Genomic DNA, 27,164 nt, shown 5'->3' on the forward strand with positions numbered 1-27,164 from the left:
GAGAGTGCCCTGGATGGGGTGGGAGGAAGGGGAAGGAGGTGGATCATCAGCTGTTTGGCCTTCTTAGATTTGGGGAGGGGTCAGTAGAGAAGGTTCCCGCCATCGTTCCTCTTTTCCATTTCTCAGCAGAAATCCTTGAAGGAGAAATTAGTCTCTAGTGGTTTGTGCTAAAAGCGAAAAACTGGTCTACCTGGGGGTAGGCTTGCCAGGTCCCTCTTGGCCACTTGTGGGAAGTTTTTGGGGTGGAGACTGAGAAGGGCAGGATTTGGGGAAGGGTGACTTCAATACCATAGAGTCCAATTGCCAAAGCAGCCATTTTCTCCAGATCTCTATCGGCTGGAGATCAGTTGTAATAGCAGGAGATTTCCAGGTTGTACCTGGAGGTTGGCAACCCTACCTGGGGGGACTTGATCAAAAGACCCCCCCCCCCAAGAATTTAAGATTAAAACTTTTAGGGCTTTTGTCAGCAGCGGTGGCTGAAACGAAAAGTAATTTCCAAAATTCATGAAGAAAAACCTCTGGCTTTAGGTTGCTACCCAATTAAATGCCCAAGGATGTGGGTTGGCCGGCATGAGTGGATTAATGCAGTTACCGAGAGGGTAGGCGTTGTTGTCATTTACTGTTTCCTCCTCCCACAGAAAATACCCCCCAGTGTGGTAATAATGTCCCAGCTGGCATTTCATCTGTTCTTCCAACAGCACCATTTTGCTTTCCTTGGCAGCTCACCAAGGAACAGCCAATGTCTACTTCTGATCAGTCAAGTCACGCCTGGGCTCCCTCTGTAGGCTGGTGGCAGTCCAGGTCTCCCTTGAGCTCCAGGCTTCCTGGCAGCTTGGTCCCGGTTTTCCGATCCACACACCAACATTTGCCTCGTTGCCCATCCAACGCCGGGCGACACTGGAGAAGAAAGGGAGGGAGACTTTCATTGCTGGCGCATAGCACACGCGATTATTCATCTGTTCACTCATACTTGCACGTGTTGGATAGCCTGAAGTATATTCTGCTCGTTTGTTATTTGTTTGCAAAAAATATAATCTGTGTATTTCCCCCTTCTTCAGCATTCTAAGATACACATAGCACATGGCACATAGCACACATAGCACATGGCACACAGCATACACATTTATTCATCTGTTCACTCAGACCTGCACGTGTTGGATAGCTTCAAGCATATTCGGCTCGTTTGTTATTTGTTTGCAAAAAAATATAATCTGTGTATTTTCCCCTTCTTCAGCATTCGAAAATACACATAGCACATGGCACACAGCACACGGCACATAGCATACACATTTATTCATCTGTTCACTCAGACCTGCACGTGTTGGATAGCCTCAAGCATATTCGGCTCGTTTGTTATTTGTTTGCAAAAAAATATAATCTGTGTATTTTCCCCTTCTCCAGCATTCTAAGATACACACAGCACATAGCATAGATACACGTAGCACATGGCACATAGCATACGCGCTTATTCATCTGTTCACTCAGACTTGCATGTGTTGGATAGCCTCAAACATATTCTGCTCATTTTGTTATTTGTTTGCAAAAAATATATTCTGTGCATTTCCCCCTTCTCCGACATTCTAAGATACACATAGCACATGGCACATAGCACAGATACACATATCACATGCCACACAGCATACGCGCTTATTCATCTGTTCACTCAGACTTGCACGTGTTGGATAGCCTCAAACATATTCTGCTCGTTTGCTATTTGTTTGCAAAAAAATATAATCTGTGTATTTCCCCCTTCTCCGACATTCTAAGATACACATAGCTCATGGCACGTAGCATAGATACACGTAGCACATGGCACATAGCATACGCGCTTATTCATCTGTTCACTCAGACTTGCACTTGTTGGATAGCCTCAAACATATTCTGCTCGTTCGTTATTTATTTGCAAAAAAATATAATCTGTGTATTTTTCCCCTCTCCGACATTCTAAGATAGCAGTGCTGCTGGGTGGCAGGGGGTGCGAGGGATTTCTACAGTTGTCAGCTTGATGTTTAACATTCTTGCCTCAGAATCCACCTGCAGAACTTGGGATTTAAGATTTGTTTGTTTTTAAATATTCCTTCAAGTTGAATTTCATCCACAGAATTTGGAAATGCCAAAAATTTAAACTTCCACAAATCCAAATTTAGATTCTAAATTTCTAACCAATTCCACATTGTATGTGTGCGTGCTCTTTTCTTTAAACTCAAACTGCGGATTTGGATTATCTTTCCTTTATCCCTTAGAAGTTCCTTGATCCATTGATCATGAGCAGCGTAAATCTAATGTTTGAGGGATGTAAGGACTGAAATAAATCTTGCCACTGACAATGTAGCCTTGAGATCCCTGTCGCTTAATAAAAAAGGCATTATGTCAAACACAGAGGCATTAGATTTTTATGTTAAAAAGGGAGAGAGATAACATGATTGAAGTTCCTCATAAAAGCGGCATTCCAAGAGGACATGAGCTAATGAATCAATAGAGCAAGGACAGGTCCTGTCTGGGTATGGGGATTTGGATTACAGTGTACCAAGAAACTCCCTTTTTAAACCTCCCATGAAGAGTTTCAGGTGGTGGTCTATAGTAGTAGAGCAGGATTCGAGTCCAGCAGCACCTTAAAGACCAAGAAGATGTCCAGGGTATAAACTTTTTAGAGTCAAAGCCTGCTTTCTCAGAGACAAGTCCTGTATTTGAAGAAGGGAGCTTTGACACTTGAAGGCTTACACCCTGAAAATGTTGTTTGTTTCAAAGGTGCTACTGGACTCCAATCTTGCCATTTTAAACCTGTTAACTAACAAATATAAGAGCCCCGTGGTGCAGAGTGGTAAGGTGTAGTACTGCAGTCCAAGCTCTGCTCACGACCTGAGTTCGATCCCGATGGGAGTCGGTTTCAGGTAGCCGGCTCAAGGTTGACTCAGCCTTCCATCCTTCCGGGGTCAGTACCTGGAGGTTGGCAACCCTATATATAAATGACTGTTGATTCTCCTGGGTCTCTAGGGTTGCCTACCTCCAGCTACTAGCTGGAGATCTCATAAGAACATAAGAAAGGCCCTAATGGATCAGACCAAGGCCCATCAAGTCCAGCAGTCTGTTTAAACAGTGGCAAACCAGGTGCCTCTAGGAAGCCCACAAACAAGACGACTGCAGCAGCACCATCCTGCCTGTGTTCCACAGCACCCAATATAATAGGCATGCTCCTCTGCTACTAGAGAGAATAGGGATGCAGCATGACTAGTATCCATTTTAACTAATAGCCATGAATACCCCTTTCCTCCATGAATATGTCTACTCCCCTCTTAAAGCCTTCCAAGTTGGCAGCCATCACCACATCCTGGGGCAGGGGGTTCCACAATTTAACTATGCATTGTGTGAAAAAATACTTCCTTTTATGTGTTTTGAATCTGTCACCCTCCAGCTTCAACAGATGACCTCGCGTTCTAGTATTATGGGAGAGGGAGAAAAACTTCTCCCTGTCCATTCTCTCCAAACCATGCATAATTTTATAGACCTCTATCATGTCACCCCTTAGCTGCCTTCTTTCCAAGCTAAACAGCCCTAAGTGTCTTAACCGCTCCCCATAGGACAGTTGCTCTAGTCCCTTAATCATTTTGGTTGCTCTTTTCTGCACCTTCTCAAGCTCTGTAATATCCTTTTTTAGGTGTGGTGACCAGAACTGTACACAGAATTCCAAGTGCGGTCTCATCATAGATTTGTACAAGGGCAGTATGATATCAGCAGTTTTATTCTCTATTCCTCGTCTAATTATGGCCAGCATGGACTCTGCCTTTTTTACAGCAGCCGCACACTGGGCTGACATCTTCATTGAGCTATACTCTACCACCCCAAGATCCCTTTCTCGATCTGTCGCTGCCAGCACAGATCCCATCAGTGTATATGTGAAGTTGGGATTTTTTGCCCCAATATGCATCACTTTACACTTGCTCACACTGAATCTCATTTGCCATTTTAATGCCCATTCTTCCAGTATGTAGAGGTCCTTCTGGAGCTCTTCACAGTCCGGTTTTGTTTTAACCGCCCTAAATAATTTGGTGTCATCTGCAAACTTGGCTACTTCACTGTTTAGCCCCAACTCCAGGTCAAGCTTAATCTCAACAAAATGGAAGTGCTACTGGTGGGTGGGAAGTATCACCCGGGATTTAAAGTGTCGCGAGTTCTGGATGGATTTGCACTCCCCTTGGAGGAACAGGTCCGTATTCTGGGGGTGCTCTTGGATCCAGGAGTACTGCTGGATAAACAGGTGGCAGCTGTGACCAGGAGTGCCTTCTGCCAGCTTTGACTGTAAACCAGCTGCAGCCTTTCCTGGGCAGAAAAGATCTGGGCACTGTAGTGCATGCCCTGGTTACATCTAGATTAGATTACATTCTACATGGGGCTGCCCTTGAAAAGTGTTTAGAAACTTCAGTTGGTACCGAACTCTGCAGCCAGCATGTTAATTGGCCATTGAGTGAACAGACTGCTGGACTTGATGGGCCTTGGTCTGATCCAGCATGGATTATGTTCTAATTGGAGTGGGTCATAGAGACCATATCACTCCAGTCTTGGCCCATGTACACTGGCTTCCAATTTGTTTTTGGTCTCCAAGGTGCTGGTCTTGACCTTCAAAACCCTATATGGTTTAGGACCAACATACTTGAAGGACTGCCTAATCTCTTAGGGACCTGCCTGACCAATATGGTAATCTTTGGAGGCCCTGCTTTGGGTGGCCTGCCCCAGGTGGGTGGCAATCTGGGAGAGGGCTTTCTTGGTTGTGGCACCAAAGCTCTGGACCTCTTTCCCCAGGGAGATGTCTGTCCCCTTCTGTTGCCATCTTCCGCCAGCGGGGTGAAGAGTTCTTTGTTTCGTTTGGAATCCCCTCAATAATCCCTCCTTCCTAACCAATGTTTTTAAGTTTTGTATGTATTTTAAGTCTGATTTTTAAACTCTTTTAAAAATTGTTTTAATGATGTATGTTTCAGAAAGGGGGTTGATATGAATAGCTTTATAATGTAATTTTATCATATATGTTTTAAATTGTTAGCCGCCTTGGTGGCCCTTGTAAAGGCAAAAAGGTGGGGTACAGGAGCCCCGTGGTGCAGAGTGGTAAGATGCAGTACTGCAGTCCAAACACTGCTCATGACCTGAGTTCGATCCCAACGGAAGTTGGTTTCAGGTAGCCGGCTCAAGGTTGACTCAGCCTTCCATCCTTCCGAGGTCGGTAAAATGAGTACCCAGCTTGCTGGGGGTAAAGGGAAGATGACAGGGAAAGGCATTGGCAAACTACCCCCTAAACAAAAGTCTGCTTAGTAAATGTCAGGATGTGATGTCACCCCATGGGTCAGGAATGACCCGGTGCTTGCACAGGGGACCTTTACCTTTTTAAAATTTTTGTCAATACATAATAAATGAAACAAATAATATTTTGCTTCATAAAGCCTTTGTTTGCTTGCTGCTGCTGAAATGCTTCCTCAGCTCTTGCATGTACCTAGCAAAGAGCGACTTGGGACCTGTCCTATAATTTTCATAAATCAAGCAATCCAATGACGTTTCAACTCTTCAGTGGTAAGGGTTGCCAGGTCCCCCCTGATTGGTGGGAGGTTTTAGTGGGCGGGGTTGGGGCGGCTGCGCGCACACAATGATGTCACTTCCAGGCTTACTTCCAGAAGCGCCGCATCGCTGCGGCCGCTTTAGCACTCAAACCCCCAAATTTTGAGTACTAAACCCCCACATTTGGGGGGTTTGATGCTAAAGCAGGCTTGGCGATGCAGTGCTTCTGGGGGTAAACCTGGAAGTGATGTCATTGCATGCACATGGCTGCACGCACACATGATTGCCACTCAGGAGCAGCTGGATGGATTGGCGGACAATTGCCCGCCGAAACCACCCACCTGGCAATCCTATCAGTGGTGGAACCAAACCTCAAATGTATGAATAACTCCCACAGAAAGGAAAATTTAAAACCAATTTCATATGTGCCACTTAAAGTGCTTTTCAGCCTCAGTGTATATGAGTGGAAATCAGAAAAGCAGTTCTAAATGCACGAGTATCAGATTTCTGATGTGTGGAAAAACAGGCTATTTGAAATGTGCCGATGTTGGCTTTCTTGATTTATAGAAGGCCAAGCAAGAGAGGCTGATTTACAGTCACATTTCAACCTTCCTGGACTTTAAAGAACACAAATGATTTCAGTCTTATATTTGGAATAATGATGATCAAATTCTAGCCTTGCCTTTTGACAGGGGAATACATTGTACTTTGGCAAAAAAGAAAGAAAGAAAGAAATGTGGAAAAGATGCCAGGAGGGGAGCCCAGGTCAGGGTTAGGGCCAAATCAAACCTTTCCAGAGTTAATAACAACAGGGGCAAGGGTTCGATCCATGAAAACCACATGGGAAGGGGAAAAGGTTAAACAGTTGGTCCTCTTGCACTACGGCCCCAATCCGAACTGGACCCACTTACAACTCGGTTTCCCTTTTAAAATGCTGAAAATGTCACAACCCCCGCCCCCACCCCCAGATCTTCCATTGTCTTTATTTGGTTTGGCTTTTGTATTTAGAAGATCCCAGGTTTGATACCACTAGAAATAACTTCAGATAGTTATGGCTGGGGAAAGCCTGATTCCATGCAAAGCCATGGTCGGTGGCGGATGGTGGGGAAATGGGTCGACTCAACGTCAATGGGAACCCAAAGCAGTTTACAACATCATTTTCCCCGGCGCTGTTTTCATATATTCCAAAATATCATATATTCACCCAGTTCCGCAAACAAGTGATATGCAATTTCCAGTGGACTATCTACTGCCTGTTTCTTCGACTTGCATGAAACATGCGGAACTAGGTGGGCATTAGCCTGGTCTACGAGGCAAGAGTTGCATACTCATAGATATGTTGTCTTTAAGCAAGAGTTGCATACTCATAGATATGAATATATGAACTCACGAAGCTGCCTGATACTGAATCAGACCCTTGGTCAATCAAGGTCAGTATTGTCTACTCTGACTGGCTCTCCAGGGACATAGTTGAGGTCTTTCACATCACCTTCTCCTTTAACTGGAGATGCCAGGGATTGAACCTGGGACCTTCTTCATGCCAAGCAGATGCTCTACCTGTCTGCTTGGGTCCTAGTAAGAGATCCTAATAATGTGCTCTGCCTTTGAACATTTATAACATGTTGATGGTTGATGGTTTATGGATGTTTTAATTTTTAAAGTTGATTATGTATGACTGAAGCAGCCCTTTTGGGCTGCCAACTCTATGTTGGGAAATTACTGGAGATTTGGAGGTAGAGCCTGGGGAGGGCAGAGTTTGGGAAGGGGGGGACCTCAGCAGGTATAATGCCATAGAGCTCTCCCTCCAAAGCAGCCATTTTCTCCAGAAGAACTGATCTCTGTAATTCTGGGAGATGTACAGACCCCACCTGGAGGTTGGCAACCCTACCACCCTTTCTGTGGGGGAGCCAAATGCTCCACTGTTACCTGTTTGGGGTGGAAGTTCCCATTGCGGTCACAGTTTGGGATGATGTTGAGATCCTCATGGGTCCTGGGTGGGGAAGCTGCTAGCCTCTCCAGTGCTCTCTGAAGTTCACTCTGACATGCGCCTGGGACCTAAGACCGAAAGAAGAAGGAAGCATCATGTCACACATTCGCTGTTCCCTGTTGGTCTGCTTGAGCAGCCAGGATGTTTATTTCAGTGCTTTTTGACATGTTGTAGTATGGTTAAGATATCTATGGATCTCTGCCTCTCCGGTCATTTATGCATGGGTACTTTAACTTATGTTCGCCCCCAATCTGTCTCGGTTGTTCCTTGGAGTTATGCATGAGTTTTCCCTTCATTAGAGGTGACCTTGCTGCCAGCCCTCACAAATCCCGGGGCTTACCATTCCTCTGTTAACCCGATTCTTCTCTCTTCCCTGAGCTCACCCCACTTGAAATCCTCATGCATAAGGCAAAGAATGGGACACGCAAGCTGGGTTTCTCTCACAGCCAGTTACAAAGCAGCGTGTAAAGAGGCGGGGATTCAAATGCTTCCTACTTCCTGGGAGCTCTTTCTGAGCAGAAGAAAGGCTTTTTAAAACCAAGGCTTGGATTTCTCCCCCCCTCCCTTTCAGGTAGCTCCATTTTTTGTTTTTTTTCTTAAAATGCTGTCTTAAAATGCTGTTTTATGCAGCAATTGGGTTTGGGGGGGGAGAGGAATTTTCTCTCACAGTAAGCTCTACAAAGTAAGCCAATTACAAAGCAGCATTTAAAGAGGCAGGGACTTGATTTGAGCTTGGAGACTGCTGGTGCATAGATTCCCAACAGGAAAGGGTATTCCTGGCTACTAGTCAAAATGGATACTAGTCATGATGCATACCTATTCTTTCCAGGGTCAGAGGAGCATGCCTATTATATTAGTTGCTTGGGAGCACAGGCAGGATGGTGCTTCTGCAGTCGTCTTGTTTGTGGGCTTCCTAGAGGCCCCTGGTTGGCCACTGTGTGAACAGACTGATGGACTTGATGGCCCTTGGTCTGATCCAGCAGGGCTTTTCTTATGTTCTTATGACTTCTGGCAGAATCCACTAGACAATGCTCCCCACACACGCACCTCACCTGCTGCCAACCTACATGACCCTGCAGACTTGCAACCACTCTACTGCCTCTGCTTCTGGCTAACCCTAGCCATTATACCACATGGCCCCCTCTTAATTAAGCTAATCACATTAAAATAAACTTCACAATTGTCTTGTCATTTGTTTAAGGACACAGAATTCCATGATGACGAATGGGTGGAGAATCCAGTCAGGATGAAACATATGAGGCATCCCCTGGTACTTTTAATTTTTTTTAGTAAAAATGCAAGTTTGCGATAGAAACCGTACATTTGATTACAGAATAGTTGGGCAAGGGGTGGTAAACTCTTTTTCCAAAGACTGCCTACCAGGCATGGATTGTAACCAACCCAGGGCTAAATAAATCTCATCTTGCTCTGCCATCTTAGAACAGGGGAAGGGCAAAGGGGAACTCTGAAGAACATGGTAGGCCATGATATTGCTTGTGGGGAGGGTTGTCAGGTCATGCCTGGCAACCAGAGGGAGGTTCAGGGGCAGGATCATGTAACCATGATATTGCATCTGGTGAAAACCTGGAAGTGACAAAGGGAATCTCTAGGATTCGCTGGAAACTCTTTGGTTTTACCATAAACTATCTAGTGATTCTTTAAATTTCCCTGCATCACTTCTAGTTTTTCACCGGAAGTGAAGCAGTGGAGCACACAACAATGCTGTTTTCTAAATTTGAGGGTGGGGGATCCATGACCCCACCAGCAGAATGGTAACCCTACTTGTAGGCTCTGTTGTGTTTGGCAGATCACCAGCTGGGTTGGCCAGATCTGCGGCTAAAAGTTGAAGAGCTAAGGTCTACCACAGGGGTGGGGAACCTTTTTTCTGCCAAGGGCCTTTTGGATATTTATAACATCATTCGTGGGCCATACAAAATTATCAACTTAAAAATTAGCCTGCTATATTTGGTCAAACATTTAACCAAGAGGCACGACCGGAGAGGGCTCCCAGTGTCTGCCATGTAGTTTCTCCGCGGCCCGGGTGGGAAAGGATTAACACAGTTTCTTGGGCGGTCCTAGCAGCTCCATAGCTAACGACTCTTCTGCAAGGGTGAAAAAGGTTCCTTTTCTCAGCAAAACAAACTCACATCCACCTTGAATAGAGGCTATTCCTGTCTGTGGGAGGGGGCGGATCACCAGTCTTAGATCCTTCTGAGCTAGAGATCTGCCAGGATCCACGAAGGGCCAGACCAAATGATTTTGCGGGCCTTATATGGCCCCCGGGTCTGACGTTCCCCACCCCTGGTCTACAATAAGGAACATAAAACAGCTACTGTAGACCTCTTCGACTCCTGGTTGTTTGTCTGAAGGGTTGTGCAGATACAAATAGCAGGTGGGTTGTTCTGGTTAAAGAACGGTTTTATTTAGCAGCTTCTTGCACATTTTTTCAGAACCTCCAAGCCAGCATTTAAATGCTGAACTGGAGCCCGCTGTTGCCTCACTCAAAGTACCTTGGAGTTAAATAGCTAGTAACTGAAGTGGGTCAGATGATTCCATTTCCGGCCAGGTGGAAACACTGCGTTTACTTAGCTCTGCAGTAGGAAATAGGTTCAGGGATCAGCAAACAGGGTCATCTGCCCAGATGTGACTTATGGCTCCACCTCCCCTGAAGGAGAAAAAAAAAGCAGAACGCCTCACCACTGGCCGGGTATCCTCCCGGGCAGGTAGGACCCCAGTGTTCCTCATCTTAACCCCCATGTTCATCCTTTCGCGCAGTTTGGCTTGCTGCTTCTGGAGGCATTTTTTGTCGTGGCTGCTGCAGGGGTTCAAGATGTTGGTGGGGAGTTCAACCTCCTCCTGTTCTAAAGGGGAACAAAGCCACAGGAGGATGAAAAAGGTCAACAGAAGGGTTTTATTTTATGGGGGGGTGAGGGGACAAGGAGCAGTCCCCAACATGTTTTTAAGAACACATGTGTATCTCAATGTGTTTCGTGATAGTGGCTTTTTACGATAAAGCTATTCAACAGCTTCCTTCCAGGATTGCTAGCTACCCACCTGTAACTGGTAAACTCCTGCCCTCAGCCCCAATCCCCTGCCCTTGAGAAATTAAGAAGCAGGAGAAAAAAGTGGCCTCCATACTGACGCTCTAGGAATTCCCAGCCATGTCTCTATGTTCTGTACCATAGAGTTTAGGAGAAAGTCCTAGAGCATCACAGGAAATGACGTCATATCCTCCACAAGCTCCACCCTCCCCAGGAACCACCCACAAATTCTCCCTGCGTTGGCATTAGGAAAATCTCCTGATGGATTGTATTCCCTGTAGGGCTGCCACCCTTAATTTGCCAGTTTGCAGCCCAGTTCTTTTGAAACCACTGATGAAGCAACTAAGGTTTTTCCATCCTCTGCTTTTCCTTATCCTCTTCTCCATCCCATTCCTGCACCTCGCATTTGCTGGCGCAAACCGAGGTTCAAGTGTCCTAGACTGCGCATTGAGAAAATGGCAGAGGAGAAAAGGACCGAGGGTGCCTGAAGAGCAACGGGTGTGAGATGTTATGTGGTTTCCTGCTAATCATTAGTTAGAAAGGGAGAGGACAGGTTTCCAGGTTACAGCCCAACAACACCATTAATAACAAACACCCCCTGTCTGTGGCACCCGCTGAATAAGAGCCTGGTGTTTGCTTGGTGCTTTGCAAACCAGTCACTTGAAAAGCCCCCAAGGGAACAGATCCATGACAAGTCTTGGCCCTCATTTCAAAACGAAATGGCCCGTTTATTTTCAGTGCATGGCTAAGCCTTCAACTACAATGTTCCTGTTTGTGTGTAATTCACAGTGGGTAGCCGTGTTAGTCTCTCTGCAGCAGTAGAAAAGGGCAAGAGTCCAGTAGCACCTTAAAGACTAACAAAAATATTTTCTGGTAGGGTATGAGCTTTCGTGAGCCACAGCTCACTTCTGCAGATACCTGAGGAAGGTGGGGTTTGGGGAGGGGAGGGACTTCAATGCCATAGAGCGGCCATTTTCTCCAGGTGAACTGATCTCTATCGGCTGGAGATCAGTTGTAACAGCCGGAGATCTCCAGCTACTACCTGGAGGTTGGCAACTTTACACCATAGGGAGAAATGGGGCTAGTCCTTACCTCTCACAGAGAGATGTGTGGTGCTCAAACCCACATGGAATTTGTACCCTGTGTTAACTTTGACCTGTTAAAATCTCATCATTGCATGGGAGTGTTGTTATGCAGCTGTGAAGGAGAGGGTCCCTGTCTTTCTTAGGGTTACCAGCTCTGGCTTTGGAAATTCCTGGAGATTTGGGGGCGGAGCCTGGGGAAGGCAAAATTTTGGGGTAGGAAGGAACTCATTGGTGGTATGGCTCCATACAATGTGCTCTCCAAACGGACGTTTCCTCCTGGGGAGCCGATCACTGTTGCCTGGAGATCAGTTGTAATTCTCCAGCTGCCTCCTGGAGGTTGGCACCCCTCCCCCTTCTTCATTACCACACATTTTCAGACACAACAAAAATAGGCTGCAGAGCCTGTGGATACGCTGCTCCTGTTTAAGCCCTGCTTTGGCAGAAGACCGAAGGCATTCTACACACGCTCAGAGAGGCTTTTCCATCTCATGTCCCAGCACCTAGGGTTGCCAGGTCCCTCTTCACCACCAGCAGGAGGTTTCTGGGGCGGAGCCTGAGGAGGGCAGGCCATTTTCTCCAGGTGAACTGATCTCTGATGGCTGGAGATCAGTTGTAATAGCAGGCGATCTCCAGACGCCACCTGGAGGTTGACAACCCTACCAGAACCAGCAACCAAAACAGGAGCAATGATTGCATCCTGGGGTGAATTAAGCTTTGGCGAGGGTGCGTGGCCAGGAAACTGGGCCACGGAAGTTCTCTTTTGGCAACCTCTCTGAGCTAGCCCACACACAGCCCTTTTGTGGTTAGCGTCAAGTGCCCCCCCCCCATTTCTAAAGCTTGCCCAGTTGGCTCCCTCTGGGGCTCTAAAGCATGGCTGTTCTCTCCTCTGTTCCCCATTTCCAAATGAGCAGGATCCAAGTTTCCATGAGTGTGCACACAACTTTGGATCAACTTCCCGAAAGCTCACTTAGAAACGTTAAATTGCTTGACTGCCGAGGCAGAGATGAGTTTTTTATTTTTAAGGGATGAGCCAAAATGGCCATCTCCTTAAAAAAAAAATTTTTTTTTTAAATTTCGGCATGAGGAAACAGAAACCGGCGTAAAAATACTCATGTGCTCCTTTCTTGCAAGATAGAAAAACAAAATAAAAATGAGATATCCGTGATGACCCTGACTGTTTTCAAAATCTGGTCTTGTCCCTTATGGGGAAGACCTTCCGCTCAAGCTAGGGTTGCCAATCTCCAGGTGGAGCCTGGGGAGCTCCCAGAATTACAATTGATCTTCTGATAGGGTTGCCAGGTCCCTCTTTGCCACCGGCGGGAGGTTTTGGGGGCGGAGCCTGAGGAGGGTGGCGTTTGGGGAGGGGAGGGACTAGAATTAGAGCTGGCAATCCTATGTACAGCGTACCTTTGCATCCTTTACAAACATTCTTTACGTCCCACTAGGATAAAAGAACTTGGATCTACATTTCTACTCAACTATGCCTGACGAAGGGAGCTTGGACTCAAAGGTTTATACCCTGAAACTCTTGTTGGTCTCTAAAGTACTAAAAAGCACCGGGTCATTACTGACCCATGGGGTGACGTCACATCTTGACATTTACTAGGCAGACTATGGCCATTTATGCATGGGAGGTTTTGCCTTGGATTTGCCGCTCTCTAGATGCACATTTTTCCAATCCAAATTCGCGGAACTCTGCACAGGGGCTTATTTTTGAATTCTGAGAATTCGGATGGGGAAAATGGGCTTCTAGAAAGCGGCAAATGCAAGGCAAAACCTCCCATGCGTAAATGGCCTGTGTTTACAGGGTGGTTTGCCATTGCCTTCCCCGGTCATCTACACTTTACCCCCAGCAAGCTGGGTACTAATTTCACCGACCTCGGAAGGATGGAAGGCTGAGTCGACCTTGAGCCGGCTACCTGAAACCGACTCCTGTCGGGATCGAACTCAGGTCGTGAGCAGAGCTTTTGACTACAGTACTGCAGCTTACCACTTTGCGCCACGGAGCTCTCTCTAAGGTACTACTGGACTCAGATTTAACTGCCAGGACAGGTTCTGTCTTCCTCAGACTGCAAGAAAAAGAGCTTCCACTCAGCTCAAGGCTGTTCCCCAATAATGTACTGATGACTCTGTTGTGTATCTATTTACTCAGATCCTCTTGTGGTTTTCTATTAGTTTGAGATGTTTTCCCTTCATTACCAATAAACCTGTGGCTGAAAAGAAGGATCAGCTTTTTTTAATACCCTGCTGAGGTCCCTTCCCTCCATCCTCCCAGTCTCCACCCCCAAAACCTCCAGATTTCCCAACCCAGAGCTAACTACCCTCTTTGCAAGTCAGCAGGTTCCATCTTCTGAGCCCCGATAAATCATTTGCCAGTGAAAGCCTATTTTTGAGTCCTTCTTTTATTTATTTACAATGTTTCTAATACTTTCCATATAAATATCCATGAGGCAGCTTACCCACCCATGATAAAAATGCTAAGCATTGCAGTAGACTAACACAGTGACAAAAACAGCATCAGGGTAAAAACTGGGGTAAAGCTCTAAAACACGTCATATAAACAATAAGCTCTTAAAACAGAGATGAGATTTAAAAAATGGGGCAACTAATAAAATCTCAAAAGGGAAAAGAAGGTCTCTGAATCAATATAATGCAAGCAAAGAGTTAATAAAGCCACATCAGTAAGCGGAACATTTCTAGAGCGTCTGGGAGAATAAAATCATCTTTGCCTTGAGCTTAAAAGATTGCAAAGTTGTTGGCAGGTAAGCTTATGTGAGGATGGAGTCCCACTGTTTAGGAGCCACTACGTAAAAGGCCTCATCCCTAGGGTTTTCCCTCCTAGCCTCTGGTAGTGGTGACACACAGCCAGGGCCTCGGAAGAACCCAACTGGTGAGCAGGTTCACAGAGGAGAAAGCAGTCCTTTAGGCACCCTGATGAAAGACCCTGCAGCTACCACCCGCTAGTATCCTGGCTTCTGCATCTTGAACCAGTTGAAGCTTCTGAACAACCTTCACAGGCAGCCCCACGTAGAGTTCACTGCAGTAGTCCAGCCTGACTGTGATCAGAGCATAGATCACTGTAGCCAAATCATTAATCTCAAAAAGGAGCTGCGATTTGAAAACCATGTGAATAAGTTTGGTTGGGTATGTTCTGCAAAACAGTTACGTTTGCCTCAGATGCCAAACCTTGGATGGGTTCAACCATCCCCAGAGTCCTGTTCTAGAGTAGGAAAGGAAATGACCCTGCACTCCTTTGTTAACAAATGTTATGTCAATGAACCTGCATTGTTCTTCTTCTTCCATCCCAGTGGGAAATGTTTTGTAGAATATCCCATGGAGATGAGAACATGATTTGTTTTCTAGATGAGCAGATGCCACTCACTGAGTTGCAGAAGCAGGTAGCTAGGTAGTACTTAGGCAGTTAGTATGAAAAGCAAAACCCCATAAGTTCAGTATTGCAGGATATGAAACTGGCACCCAACAGATCCCCCAAGCTTTAAAACTCTCCTTGTGGGAGCATACACTGCAAGCCGAAAATTATTTCCCCGAGGTTGCAAGTGTACAGGACCCAGGGTGGATCCCAGACAAAGAGCAGTTTAATCTCCTATTATTGTCCAGTGGAATCAGACAATAGAAAGGGAGGGGAGGGGTATGGCTCAGTGGCAGAGTATCTGCTTGGCATGCAGAAGGTCCCAGGTTCAATCCCCCGGCATCTCCAGTTAAAGGGATTAGGCAAGTAGATGATGTGAAAGACCTCAGCCTGAGACCCTGGAAAGCTGCTGCTGGTCTGAGTAGACAATACTGACTTTGGTGGACCAAGGGTTCATTTCAGTATAAGGCAGCTTCATGTGTTCATGTGTTCAAAGCCTGAAAAGGATAGGCACTTTGCATAATAGGACTGTAGGGTTCACAGCACCATTCTTACAGTATTCCACATTCATTTGGAAGGTTTCTGTATCTGAAATTTCCCTTTTAAGGCACGTGAAGGGAAGGGGTTCTCTGAGGGAGGCAGGAAAAGCAATACATTGGGGATCTTTTACTGTTGGGTAAAATAAAACCAAGCAGCATGTTTGTATAAAAAACTGTTTAGTTTACTTTTTTTTGGGGGGGGGCTTTTTTATTTTCAACATTCTTTAAAATCATTACAGGCCAATGAAAAAAGGAGTAAATAAATAAGTAAAAAGTATGCCTTGACAGATAACTGGTTATGCAAACCAGAACAAAGTGCAAGTAAGTGAACCATAATAAATAAAAGTCCAAACTGTGGATAACAAGCAATATAATACTTACCAAATTAACTAAAACAGGTTATCTAACAGAAAAAACAACAACAGGAGTAAGCCAATGAACACCTCAGCAAAGACATATGTTAGGTTGGGTTGCCAGCTCCAGGCTGGGAAATACCTGGAGATTTTGTGGGTGGAGCCTGAAGAAGGTGGAATTTGGGGAGGGGAGGGACTTCGGTGGGGTTTAATGCCATAGAGTTCACGTTCCAAAGCGGCCATTTTCTCAAGAGGAACTGATCTCTGTCGGCTGGAGATCAGTTGTAATCCCAGGGGATCTCCAGTTACTACCTGGAGGTTGGCAACCGTAATGTTGGGCAATAACAGTGGTGCTTAAGGGAGCGGGGAAAATACATGTGTGTTTCTCCGGAGTTGTATATTACTTTCCTGGGCTTCCAGTTATGTCAGAAATGGAAATGACAATTCAAAAATGGAATCTGAGTTTCCTTGTCCCCTATTTGCTCAAATCTGACAATTTAACGATCTTGAGACTCACCTGGCACACAGAAGAAGAGTTGTTTTTTATACCCTGATTTTCTCCACCTTTAAGGAGACTCAAACCGGCTTACAATTGCCTTCCTTCCCTCTCCCCACAACAGACACCTTGGTGTTTTATGCACGGTCGCTTAACCCTCCTTTATTCCCTGTTTCAGCCAGGATCAAATTTTTGGGAATGCACCCAATTTTTGGGAATGCACCTCATTCCTTGGAAGCTCAATGCTGCTTCAACGCAAAATGAACACGGCTTTTCCCCATTCCTCTTCTGGACCGAGTCAAACCGTTCTTCCTGGCTCATTCCAGAGCCACAGAGCGAGCGTACACCTTTCTTGGGTAGAGCATCGCCCCACCCTTTTCCAAATATTTTTTTCAAGGCAGCCAAACAGGGGAAGCACAGAAGATTGGCTTCTCTCACAGCCAATCACGAAGCAGTGTGTAAAGAGGTGGGGATTCAAGTGCTTCCTGCTACCTCGGAGCTCTTTCTGAGCAAAAGAAAGGCTTTTTCAAAATGAGGCTTGGATTTCTCCCTCCCTTCTTTCAGCTTGCTCCGTTTTTGTTCTTAAAATGCTTTTTTATGCTGCAGTTGGGTCTGGGGGGGAAGGAAATCTTCTCTCAGGGTGAGTAATGCAAAGTCAGCCAATTACAGAGCAGCATTTAAAGGGGTGGGACTTGATTTGAACTTGGGAGACTGCTTTTCTGTATTCATGCCTCCATGAGCACACAGTTTCGTCCCTGATCATTCCAGCCAATGCATAGTTTCCCCCAACCCGGGTTACGTTGATCCTGGCTGAAACGGGAGAATAAAGGAGGTTAAAGCGACCATGCATAAATGCTGAGAGTTCGGAGAGAGCTGTGACTGGCCCAAGGTCCCCCAGCTGGCTTCATGTGTAGGAGTGGGGAAACCTACCTGGTTCACCAGATTAGAGTCTGCCGCTCATGTGGAGGAGTGGGGAATCCAACCCGGTTCTACAAATTAGAGTCCACCACTCTTAACCACTATACCATGCTGGCTCTCACACTTTACTGGCTCTCACACTTTCCTTTTGTTTATGTGCCAAGCCAAAACCTTTTATACCAAGTAAGGGGTTCCACATTAACTGTTTTATGTTCCACTCCTAACCTCCGGAGTGTTTTATCAATATCATTTTAGACTGCTCCCTTTTATGTGATTTGGTACCTTGGCTTGTTTTTACTTTTTTTTATTAGCATTTTTATTGGTGAATTATTGTATAGATGTTTTTATTGGTATGATTTGTTTTATAGTCCTCATGGTGTGGTTTTATTGTGAGCTGCATTGAGCAGGCTTGGAGAAGGAGCATATTTATTATTATCAAAACAAATAAATAAACCATGGGTAATTTAAGCGTTTGCATGAAAAGTCAAGCTTATGGGTCTCCTGAAAGAAGAGTTTTCCAAGTTTTGGTTCTGCTTAGGCTTAACTGGAGAAAAGAGCCACTTAACAGTAAATGTCATGTTAGGCAATCCCATCACGAGGGTTCACTATAAAAGATTTATAATCCCCTTCAGTATGAGCAGTATATTGTATTTTTTAGTCTGTAATAATAAAAGGATATCTGTCTGTCCATCTGTTTGTGGTAGGTGTAACTCCTCCAAAAAGGAAGCTAGGAGCTTCAAAATTGGCCACCAAATGCAGGATGGCAGAAGGAGTTGCAGTACCTAAAATTACAAGGATTGGAACATCCTGGCCCAGGTTATCTCCAGGACCACTTCCCCGTTCTCTTTGTAGTGAAAGCTAAGGCTGTCTGTCTGTGGCAGGCATAACTCATCAGAAAATAAAGTTAGGAGTCTCAAGTTCGGCCACCAGCTTCAGAATGATGATGGCACTTGCAGTGCCAAAAAGGAAGATAATGGGAACATCCTGGCACAGATTAGAACCAGAACGCACCCACCCACCCATGCTGTTTACAATGGAAGCTAAGATTGCCTGATGGTAGCTGGCATCATAATATAAAGCTAGGGGCCTCAAAAATAGCCACCAGTTTTGGGGTGACAGTGGCAGTTACAGTGCCAACAATAGAGTTGCCAGGTCCCTCTTCGCCACCAGCGGGAGGTTTTGGGGGCGGGGTTTGGCGAGGGGAAGGACTCTAATGCCATAGAGTCCAATTGCCAAAGCGGCCACTTTCTCCATGTGAACGCCCCATACCTATCAGCTGGAGATCAGTTGTACTAGCAGGAGATCTCCAGCTAGTACCTGGAGGTTGGCAACCCTATCCAACAATGAAGGGAATCAGAACATCTTGGCCCAGATTACCTCTAGGACCCCAACGTGGGCACCATGGCGCCTGCTGACACCTTTTTCTGGCACCCACCAAGTGCTTTTAGAAAGTGGGTGGGGCCAGATGGGGCTTTTGCCCAGCAAGGCTTCTAACTGGCCATTGTAGCTTTCATTGGCTGTACAGTTTTTAAAAAATGTTACTTTGGCAGCAGCTGCGACCACTGCACAAGGATCTTCACCGTGTGAATGAAGATAAACCATTTTATGGCTGGCTCCATTTTGTGGCTGCGCCCACCATGCAGTGACAGGATTCGAAAGGTGACCACAGGATCAAAAAGGTTGGGGACCTCTGAATCGTAACTCTGCGAAAAACTTACATATGCATGCATTTTGAAAATGAACAACTAAGTTCCAGGAAACAGCAAGTTAATCTAATACGTTACAAGAGGAAATCAGCTATTCATAGGTGCTGTAATAGAAACATTCTTTGTGTGCATGTGTAAAGTGCCGTCAAGTCGCAGCCGACTTATGGCAACCCCTTTTTGGGGTTTTCATGGCAAGAGACTAACAGAGGTGGTTTGCCAGTGCCTTCCTCTGCACAGCAACCCTGGTCTTCCTTGGTGGTCTCCCATCCAAATACTAACCAGGGCTGACCCTGCTTAGCTTCGGAGATCTGATGAGATCAGGCTAGCCTGGGCCATCCAGGTCAGGGCAGAAACATTCTTTAGCCAGAGGTAACCCATTGTTCACTCACGAAAACAATGTGGCAAAGGAAGGCTGTAATTATATCAGGTCTTTGGCCACAGCATCCGGGCAGTTCTCTAATGGAAATCCACAGGGTATAGTTTGAAGCATTGCCTTCTCTCATCTGTTCCAGTCCCAGAAAGAAGCTGCCACGCTTCTTTCACATTACATCATCTAATGGTTCCTTAGAACCAGACAGCAGCCCCTCTCAAAAAATGTTTCTTGCATCCGTCACAGGATATAGTTAGGCCATATTTAGATTTAGATCCTGGAGGGGAGGGGAGGGACTTCAATGCCATAGAGTCCGATTGCCAAAGGTGGCCATTTTCTCCAGGTGAGCTGATCTCTATCGGCGGGAGATCAGTTGTAATAGCAGGAGATCTCCAGCTAGTACCTGGAGGTTGGCAGCCCTAAATACTGAGCTAGATGGACCGATGCTCGGACTCACTTTGTAGTATATGGCAGCTTCATGAGTTCATACTTGCTCGGCCTCCGCAGGTGGTTTCAGGAAATGAAACCAGTACACCCAGCTTGGCCGAATCTTCAGCGCTTTCCTCCTTTGCTTTCACCACGAGGAAATGTGGCCAAAGTACATTTTAGCAGCAAGCCTCTTTGGAGCATTGGCCTTTTACACTGGCGCCAGGCCAAGGATCTCAGCGGCTACCAGGAAAGCTTAGTAACCATTACAAAGGCCGTTCCCTATACCCCTTCCCCCACACTGCCCCACTTCTATTTATATGCTTTAAACTGAGCAAGCAAAAGGCACCATGCCAGGGAATCAGCTGCTCTGGAGTTTAAAGGAGACTGCGGTCTTCCTGACCCTGAGGTTGTGGTATGATACGTGGTGTGAGGGCACAGTGGCTAGTCATCAGTATAAAAGGTTTGGTCTAAGGTTGCTAACCTCCAGGCAGTGGCTGGAGATCTCCCGCTATTACAACTGATCTCCAGCCGATAGAGATCAGTTCACCTGGAGAAAATGGCTGCTTTGGCAATTGGACTCTATGGCATTGAAGTCCCTCCCCTTTCCAAACCCTGCCCTCCTCAGGCTCCACCCCCAAAATCTCTAGGTATTTCCCAGCCCATAGCTGGCAACCCTAGTTTGGTCCCTGCTGTGCTTCAGACTCCCAATGTGAATGCGACCTAATCGTTTAGCCTCCTAGTAGCTTGCTTTCCTCTTTTTATGAAACGAAAATAAGTTTAGTTCACTGGTCTTCAAATTGTGTTCCAGGGAACCCTGGAGCTCCTTGGAAACATATCATGAGTAAATCACTAATGATGGAAAAGTTTCCTTCCCAAAAAAGACAAGCTTGGACTACAACAAATGATCTACTGAGGGATGCTGCTATAAGAGACTGTTGAGCATATTCTTCTTCAGCTGTCTTCAACCTTTCCAGACCTGGGACCATTGAGCATGGGACCAAATGACATCAGAGTTGCATAACAGGAAGAGGACAGGCCAGTTTAGGGTTGCCATGTCCCTCTTCACCACCAGCAGGAGGTTTTGGGGTGGAGCCTGAGGAGGGCGGGGTTTGGGGAGGGGAGGGACTTCAATGTCACAGAGTCCAATTGCCAAAGCTGCCATTTTCTGCAGGTGAACTGATCTCTATCGCCTGGAGATCAGTTGTCACAGCAGGATATCTCCAGTTAGTACCTAGAAAATGGAAGCTTTGGTCATTGGACTCTATGGCATTAAAGTTCCTCCCCTCGCCAGACCCCGCCCTCCTCAGGCTCCGCCCCCAAAACCTCCCGCCAGTGGCGAAGAGGGACCTGGCAACCCTATTCCCCAGTCCTCCACATGAAGTCAGCTGGCTGACCTTGGACTAGTCATGGTTCTCTCAGCCCCACCTACCTACCAGGGTGTCTGTTGTGGGGAGGGGGAAGGGATGGTGATTTTAAGCCAGTTTGATTCTTCCTTAAGTGGTAGAGAAAGTCGGCATATAAAAACCAACTCTTCTTCTCCTCTCTTAAGACAGTGGAGCTGCCTGGCATGGGGCAGAAGGAGACACTCAACTTGCTTTGTCATCTGGTCAGACAAGGGCGAAGGAGTCCTGCCCTCAGGTCTGGAGAGCTGCACATTGTGGCTTTGTCAAACAACATGAAAGGAGGGAGCAAAAAAGAATAAACATCATGGCAAAAAGTGAATTTCGACTAGAGAGAGTCTTGGCAACGGCTTTCTGGGTTAAATGCGATTCCAGCGGTGGGATAACCAGATGTTGGCAGCTGGGACGGCGAGTGTCAAGAGAGCACATCTGGTTAGCTTGACGTTTCTTGCAAATGCAGGATGCCGAGAACCCGGGGCACTGAAAGCTTCATATTTTTGGTAGAATAAACATGATTTCTCCCCAACGCGAGAGAGGGTGTGTTGTGAGCGTGTTCTCCCTTTTTCTTCTCGCTGAACTCAGTCGCAGCTGCAAGGTCGAGATGTCACACCGTTAAGCACACACTCCCACGCCCGCCATGGTCTGTATCGAATTATCGATCTCTGCAAACGGAAAAGAGCTCTGTGGCGCTTTCGCTTTGAGGATGAGCAGAGCTGGCGGACTGAAACAAAACCGTCTGCCAGAACCTCGGGCCTCTTGCCAGCTCCTTTGAATGAAACTGAACAGGGTCCCCTCTGTGCAAGCCTATGGATGCTGTGAGAAGTCTTTTAGGAGGGTCCAGTTGGGCTAGGTCGGGCTTATACAAGGAACAAGGGCCCGGCGAAGTGGTTCTGCCAGTCCCGAGAAGGAAAATACAGCTGACAACCCTTGATGATCCCGAGACGAGTATCCCATTTAATCTTTTTTTAATATATAATTTTTATTTTTTATATAAAGGGATACAGAAAAAAGAAAGGGGGGGAGGTATAAGGGGGAAAACAAGAATGTCCACATGTCTGAGCCCAAGCCACCATATCATAATACATTCTTATCCCCATCACCAACTTTAGACATAGATTAATAATCTCTGACCTTTATCAATAACGTGTTCTATTTCTAACATAGACGTTTGATATAATATAATATAGAAGGATGGAAAACCATTACTTAATTACAAGTTACGGGGTACTCACTATTATAATAAAGTTTATATCATAAACTATGCAAATATCTTCTGTACTAATGATACTAGTACTGCCAGCTTCAGGTATTAGATAGTGATTCTGCACTTTATCTCACTACATAATATGAAACCTGGCATTTTAGGCACGTATGTATTTCTCATAGAGTGGTTGCCACTTCAGCTTAAATTTGTCTATTGAGTTCCTTTTCACCAGGTACGTTAGTTTTGACATTAAAGCAAAATCAAATAGTTTACTAATCCATTCAGTTGTTTCTGGAATTGTAGTTGCTTTCCAGAGCATTGCATATAGAGTTCTGGCTGCTGTTGTCACATACTGAAAAAGTTCTCTGAGGACTGATTTTATTTGAGACGGTATTATGCCCAGCAGCATGAATTTAATCTTGAATATTTCAAAATGGGCAAATGAGTGCCGGGAGAAAACAAAAGCTGTACTAGGAACTGAGTTATTGGCATCATCCTGGGATACTGAGAGACCCTCAGGCGATTGAGTGGTGATTGCATATTGCATTGATAATAATTAATAGCAAACGTATCACATTATAGCTCTAACGTAGCTAACGTATCCCATTATAGAGTCCAGCGTGGTGTAGTGGTTAAGAACGGTGGTTTGGAGCGGTGGAGTCTGATCTGGAGAACCGGGTTTGATTCCCCACTCCCCCCCATGAGCGGCAGAGGCTAATCTGGTGAACTGGATTTGTTTCCCCACTCCTCCACATGAAGCCAGCTGGGTGACCTTGGGCTAGTCACATTCTCTCAGCCTCACCTACCTCACAGGGTGTCATCTGTTGTGGGGAGGGGAAGGGAAGGGGATTGGAAGCAGGTTTGATTCTCCCTTAAGTGGCAGAGAAAGTCGGCATATAAAAACTAACTCTCCTTCTTGTTGTTATTACAAAGTAATGCGCACGACAGTGTTTGCTCTTGGGAAAGTCAGGCTGAGCCTTACCCATGAAGTTTAATTACTTCGTGAGTTTTCAATCCCACCCTTCCCCCAGGCAGCTCAGCAACTCCCCTCTATTTTATCCTTACAGCAACCCAGCGAGGTGTGGTAGGCTGAGAAAGAACGACTGGCCCAGATACCCTGTACGTTCTATGGCAAGTGAGGATTTGAACCTGGGCCTCCCAGATCCTAAACCAGTGCTCTAACCACAGTATCACACTCCCCGAAAAGCTGAAAAAATAAAATAAAAGGCCTGTGGCACTGTAGAGACTAGCAACATTTCTTTCAGTATGAGCTTCCATGAGCCACAGAACACTTCTTCAGGTATGTACGGAAATCAACCTTCGAAGAAGAGTTGGTTTTTATACCCCGCTTTTCTCTACCTTTAAGGAGTCTCAAAGCGGCTTACAATCACCTTTTCCTTCCCCTCCCCACCACAGACACGTTGTGAGGTAGGTGGGGCTGAGAGAGTTCTGAGAGAACTGTGACTGGCCCAAGGTCACCCAGCAGGCTTCATGCGGAGGAGTGGAGAAACGAACCCGGTTCACCAGATTAGAGGGCACCACTCTTAACCACCACACCACGCTGGCTAACAGATTAAAAACGAGGCAGCTAACAGATCAAAGACACACCTAATAAAAACACAACTCAAAAACCATTAAAACCAAACAAAAACACATCATTCAAACAATTAAAATCAAATTACACGTACAATACAATACACATACAACACATTTATAAAAACAACGATGAGAAACAGTGAGATCCAAACACTTGCTCATAGAAGAAGAAGAGTTGGCTTTTATATGCCGACTTTCTCTACCTTTTAAAAGGAGAACCAAACCAGTTTACAATCTCCTTCCTGTCTTCTCCCCACAACAGATACCTGTGAGGCAGGTAGGGCTGAGAGAGTTCTGAGAGAACTGTGACTGGCCCAAGGTCACCCAGCAGGCTGCACCTGGAGGAGTGGGGAATCGAACCCGGATCTCCAGATTAGAGTCTGCCACTCTTAACCACTACACCACACTGGCTCTTGCATCCTTCTTATGGAGCAGGTTACAAGGGGAGAGGAGGTAAGGCAGAGGGTTAATTCTGTCTTAAGAGTTTCAAGTGTAGATTCAGTATGTGGGGGGAAAGGAGGTAGAGAAGTGTGAATCTAGGATTGCCAACTCTGGGTTGGGAAATGCTTGGGAGATTTTGGGGGTGGAGCCTGGGGAGGGCAGGGTTTGGGAAGGGGGAACTCAGCAGGGGATTATGCCACAACATCCACCCTCCAAAGCAGCCATTTTCTCCAGGTGAACTGATCTTGGTCGTCTGGAGATCAATGGTAATAGCGGGCGATTACCAGGTGCCACCAGGAGGTTGGCAACCCTATGTGAATCCCATCATAAAGCTTCGAAGTGTGACTTCTCTGTATGTCTGTGAAAGTTAATTGGCAATTGCAAATACTTGACCGCTATGATCATCTTCGGAGGGTCTATTCTGAGATTAGGCGAGTGGCAACATAAGTAAGGGCCTTCTCAGCTGTGGCACCAAAACTCTGGACTCCTCTGCCCGTTAGATACATCGGTTCCCTTCTGTCGCTATCTTCTGCCAGTGGATGAACACTGTTTTGTTTCATTTGGCATTCCCTCAGTGGTCCCTCTTTCCTGCCCAATGTTTGTTAATGGTTTTGTATATATTTTTGCTCTGGTTTGAATTGCTCTGATGTTTTTTTTGTTGTTGTTGCATTTGATGTTTTTTTTAAAATGTTACTTTACTGTGTATGTTTTAATTTGTTCGCTTTGTATGCAAAACAGAATGGCCCACGCGTTGAATAATGCTTCAAGTGAAATATACACTTTAGAAACAAGCACCAGCGATTAACAATATACAATGACCGTCATTAAAACACAGCTCATAGTCTTAAAGCTGACCGCACCCAATTATAATTTTTCTTCCTGCACATTCATCTGTAAAAAATAATTATTTTGCATCAACAATTTCTAATTTCTACTAAATTGGTGAACAGGGTCAACTTGTTGAATGAGCCAGAGAGTTGCTATTTCGTTGTTAATTTGTTATCTGCCTTGAGGCCCTTAGGAAGCCACAAAGGGGGTTATCAGTTTCGTTAAATAAATAAATGATCCACATTGGTTCTTGTAGGTTATCCGGACTATGTGACCGTGGTCTTGGTATTTTCTTTCCTGGCGTTTTGCCAGCAGCTGTGGCAGGCATCTTCAGCACTGTCCTTCAGTGTTACTACTCTGAAGATGCCTGCCACAGCTGCTGGCGAAACGTCAGGAAAGAAAATACCAAGACCACGGTCACCCAGCCCGGATAACCTACAAGAACCAATGAACTCTGACCGTGAAAGCCTTCAACAAATGATCCACAATTTAAATAGAATAATACTGGACTGAGAAACCTAGATGGACGGGGAAGCAGATCACTAAATTCATGAAATCAAGTTCATGAAATGAAGTTTATGCAGTCATGCATGAACACATGCAGCGCATGCAGTGAAACACCTGGCATGCATCCCTGTACTGGACAGGTGTGTTAGTATATCCCGTTCGTCTCAAAAGTCTGATTCAAACATACACCTGTGATGTCTATACCACTAGACGAGGGTTTTTCCTTCAGTGTATAGAAAATTCGCATAGTGCAATCCAAAGGACACTTTCCTGGGAGCAAGCCCCATTAAACAGACCTGAGTCAGATTCTGAGTAGACCTGCCTAAGAGTGCTCTCACAATGTCTTCTGATGTGCGAGCATCTCTTAATGGAGGGCCATGTTCTACTTCATGCCTAAAGAGCTAGGTCCAGACTATTTTCCCATACACGCCTGGTTTCTCTTTCAAGCTGTGGCTTTCCTTAATATTTTGCACAGGACAGCAGCTGTAACAGGACAGCTGTGCAAAAGAAAACCAGCCCAACTGTGAAATGTAGGGCATGTCTCTCCCTCGTATTGTCTCCCTCTTCTGAGGAATGTTGGCAGAGATCATTCTCCCCCCCTTTACCTACAAGGTTAAAGTCTGAAGCCACTAGTTGGCAAATTGTTCCTTTCTGTTTTCTTTCTTCCCCCTCCTCTAATTCACTGCATTGTTTGTTTTCAGTTTAATCTGTAATTTGCTTCTAAGAAAATTCCCCAAAGCAAAGGTTGCCATCCACAACTTCAGCCAAAGGGGTTTGTCAAAGTGCGTCTACACGGCTGACGTCAAGTGGTTTAACAGTTACTTCCTCTCTTCGAGGAACCCTGGGGACTGTAGTACTAGTCTATGAAGCAGGTTAGGGACCACTAACAGAGAATTCCCAGCACCCGCACCAACCCGCAACTGCCAGGATTAACTGCGGGAATCCATGGCATTTAAACTGGCACAGAAGCTTGTTTGGTGAGAGGTATAATGCCAGCGCTCCAGCTGTCGTGTAAGGTGAAGATGTTCCCAGGTTTCAACTGAGCCCTCAGAAGCCATTAGGGTTGCCAGCCTCCAGGTACTAGCTGGAGATCTCCTGCTATTACAACTGATCTCCAGCCAATAATCAGTTCCCTGGAGAAAATGGCCGCTTTGGCAATTGGACTCTATGGCATTGAAGTCCCCCCCCTCCCCAAACCCCGCCCTCCTCATGCTCTGCCCCAAAAACCTCCCGCGGGTGGCAAAGAGGGACCTGGCAACTCTAGAAACCAAACAGGATGCCAGGTATAGCAAAAGAAGTGGGATATAGTAAAAAAAAAAAGTGTATCTTTGAGCATGTGCAGAATGCAAAGTG

At 45.8% G+C, this 27,164-nt stretch overlaps 1 protein-coding gene across 1 annotated transcript in view; it reads right to left on the bottom strand.

Moving 5' to 3' along the window:
• Window positions 1–752: 752 nt before the first annotated feature.
• Window positions 753–27,164, bottom strand: part of IGFBP4 (insulin like growth factor binding protein 4) — a 65,173-nt gene continuing 38,761 nt past the window's right edge. The window contains exons 2-4 of the mRNA XM_056863779.1: window positions 10,226–10,389; window positions 7,468–7,596; window positions 753–897 (exon numbers count right to left, since the gene is read on the bottom strand). Coding sequence (XP_056719757.1) covers window positions 763–897; window positions 7,468–7,596; window positions 10,226–10,389 — 428 coding nt within the window. The 3' untranslated portion in view covers window positions 753–762. The remainder of the gene's footprint in view (window positions 898–7,467; window positions 7,597–10,225; window positions 10,390–27,164) is intronic.

Source organism: Euleptes europaea, chromosome 18, assembly GCF_029931775.1.
Source record: "Euleptes europaea isolate rEulEur1 chromosome 18, rEulEur1.hap1, whole genome shotgun sequence".
Lineage (NCBI taxonomy): Eukaryota > Metazoa > Chordata > Lepidosauria > Squamata > Sphaerodactylidae > Euleptes > Euleptes europaea.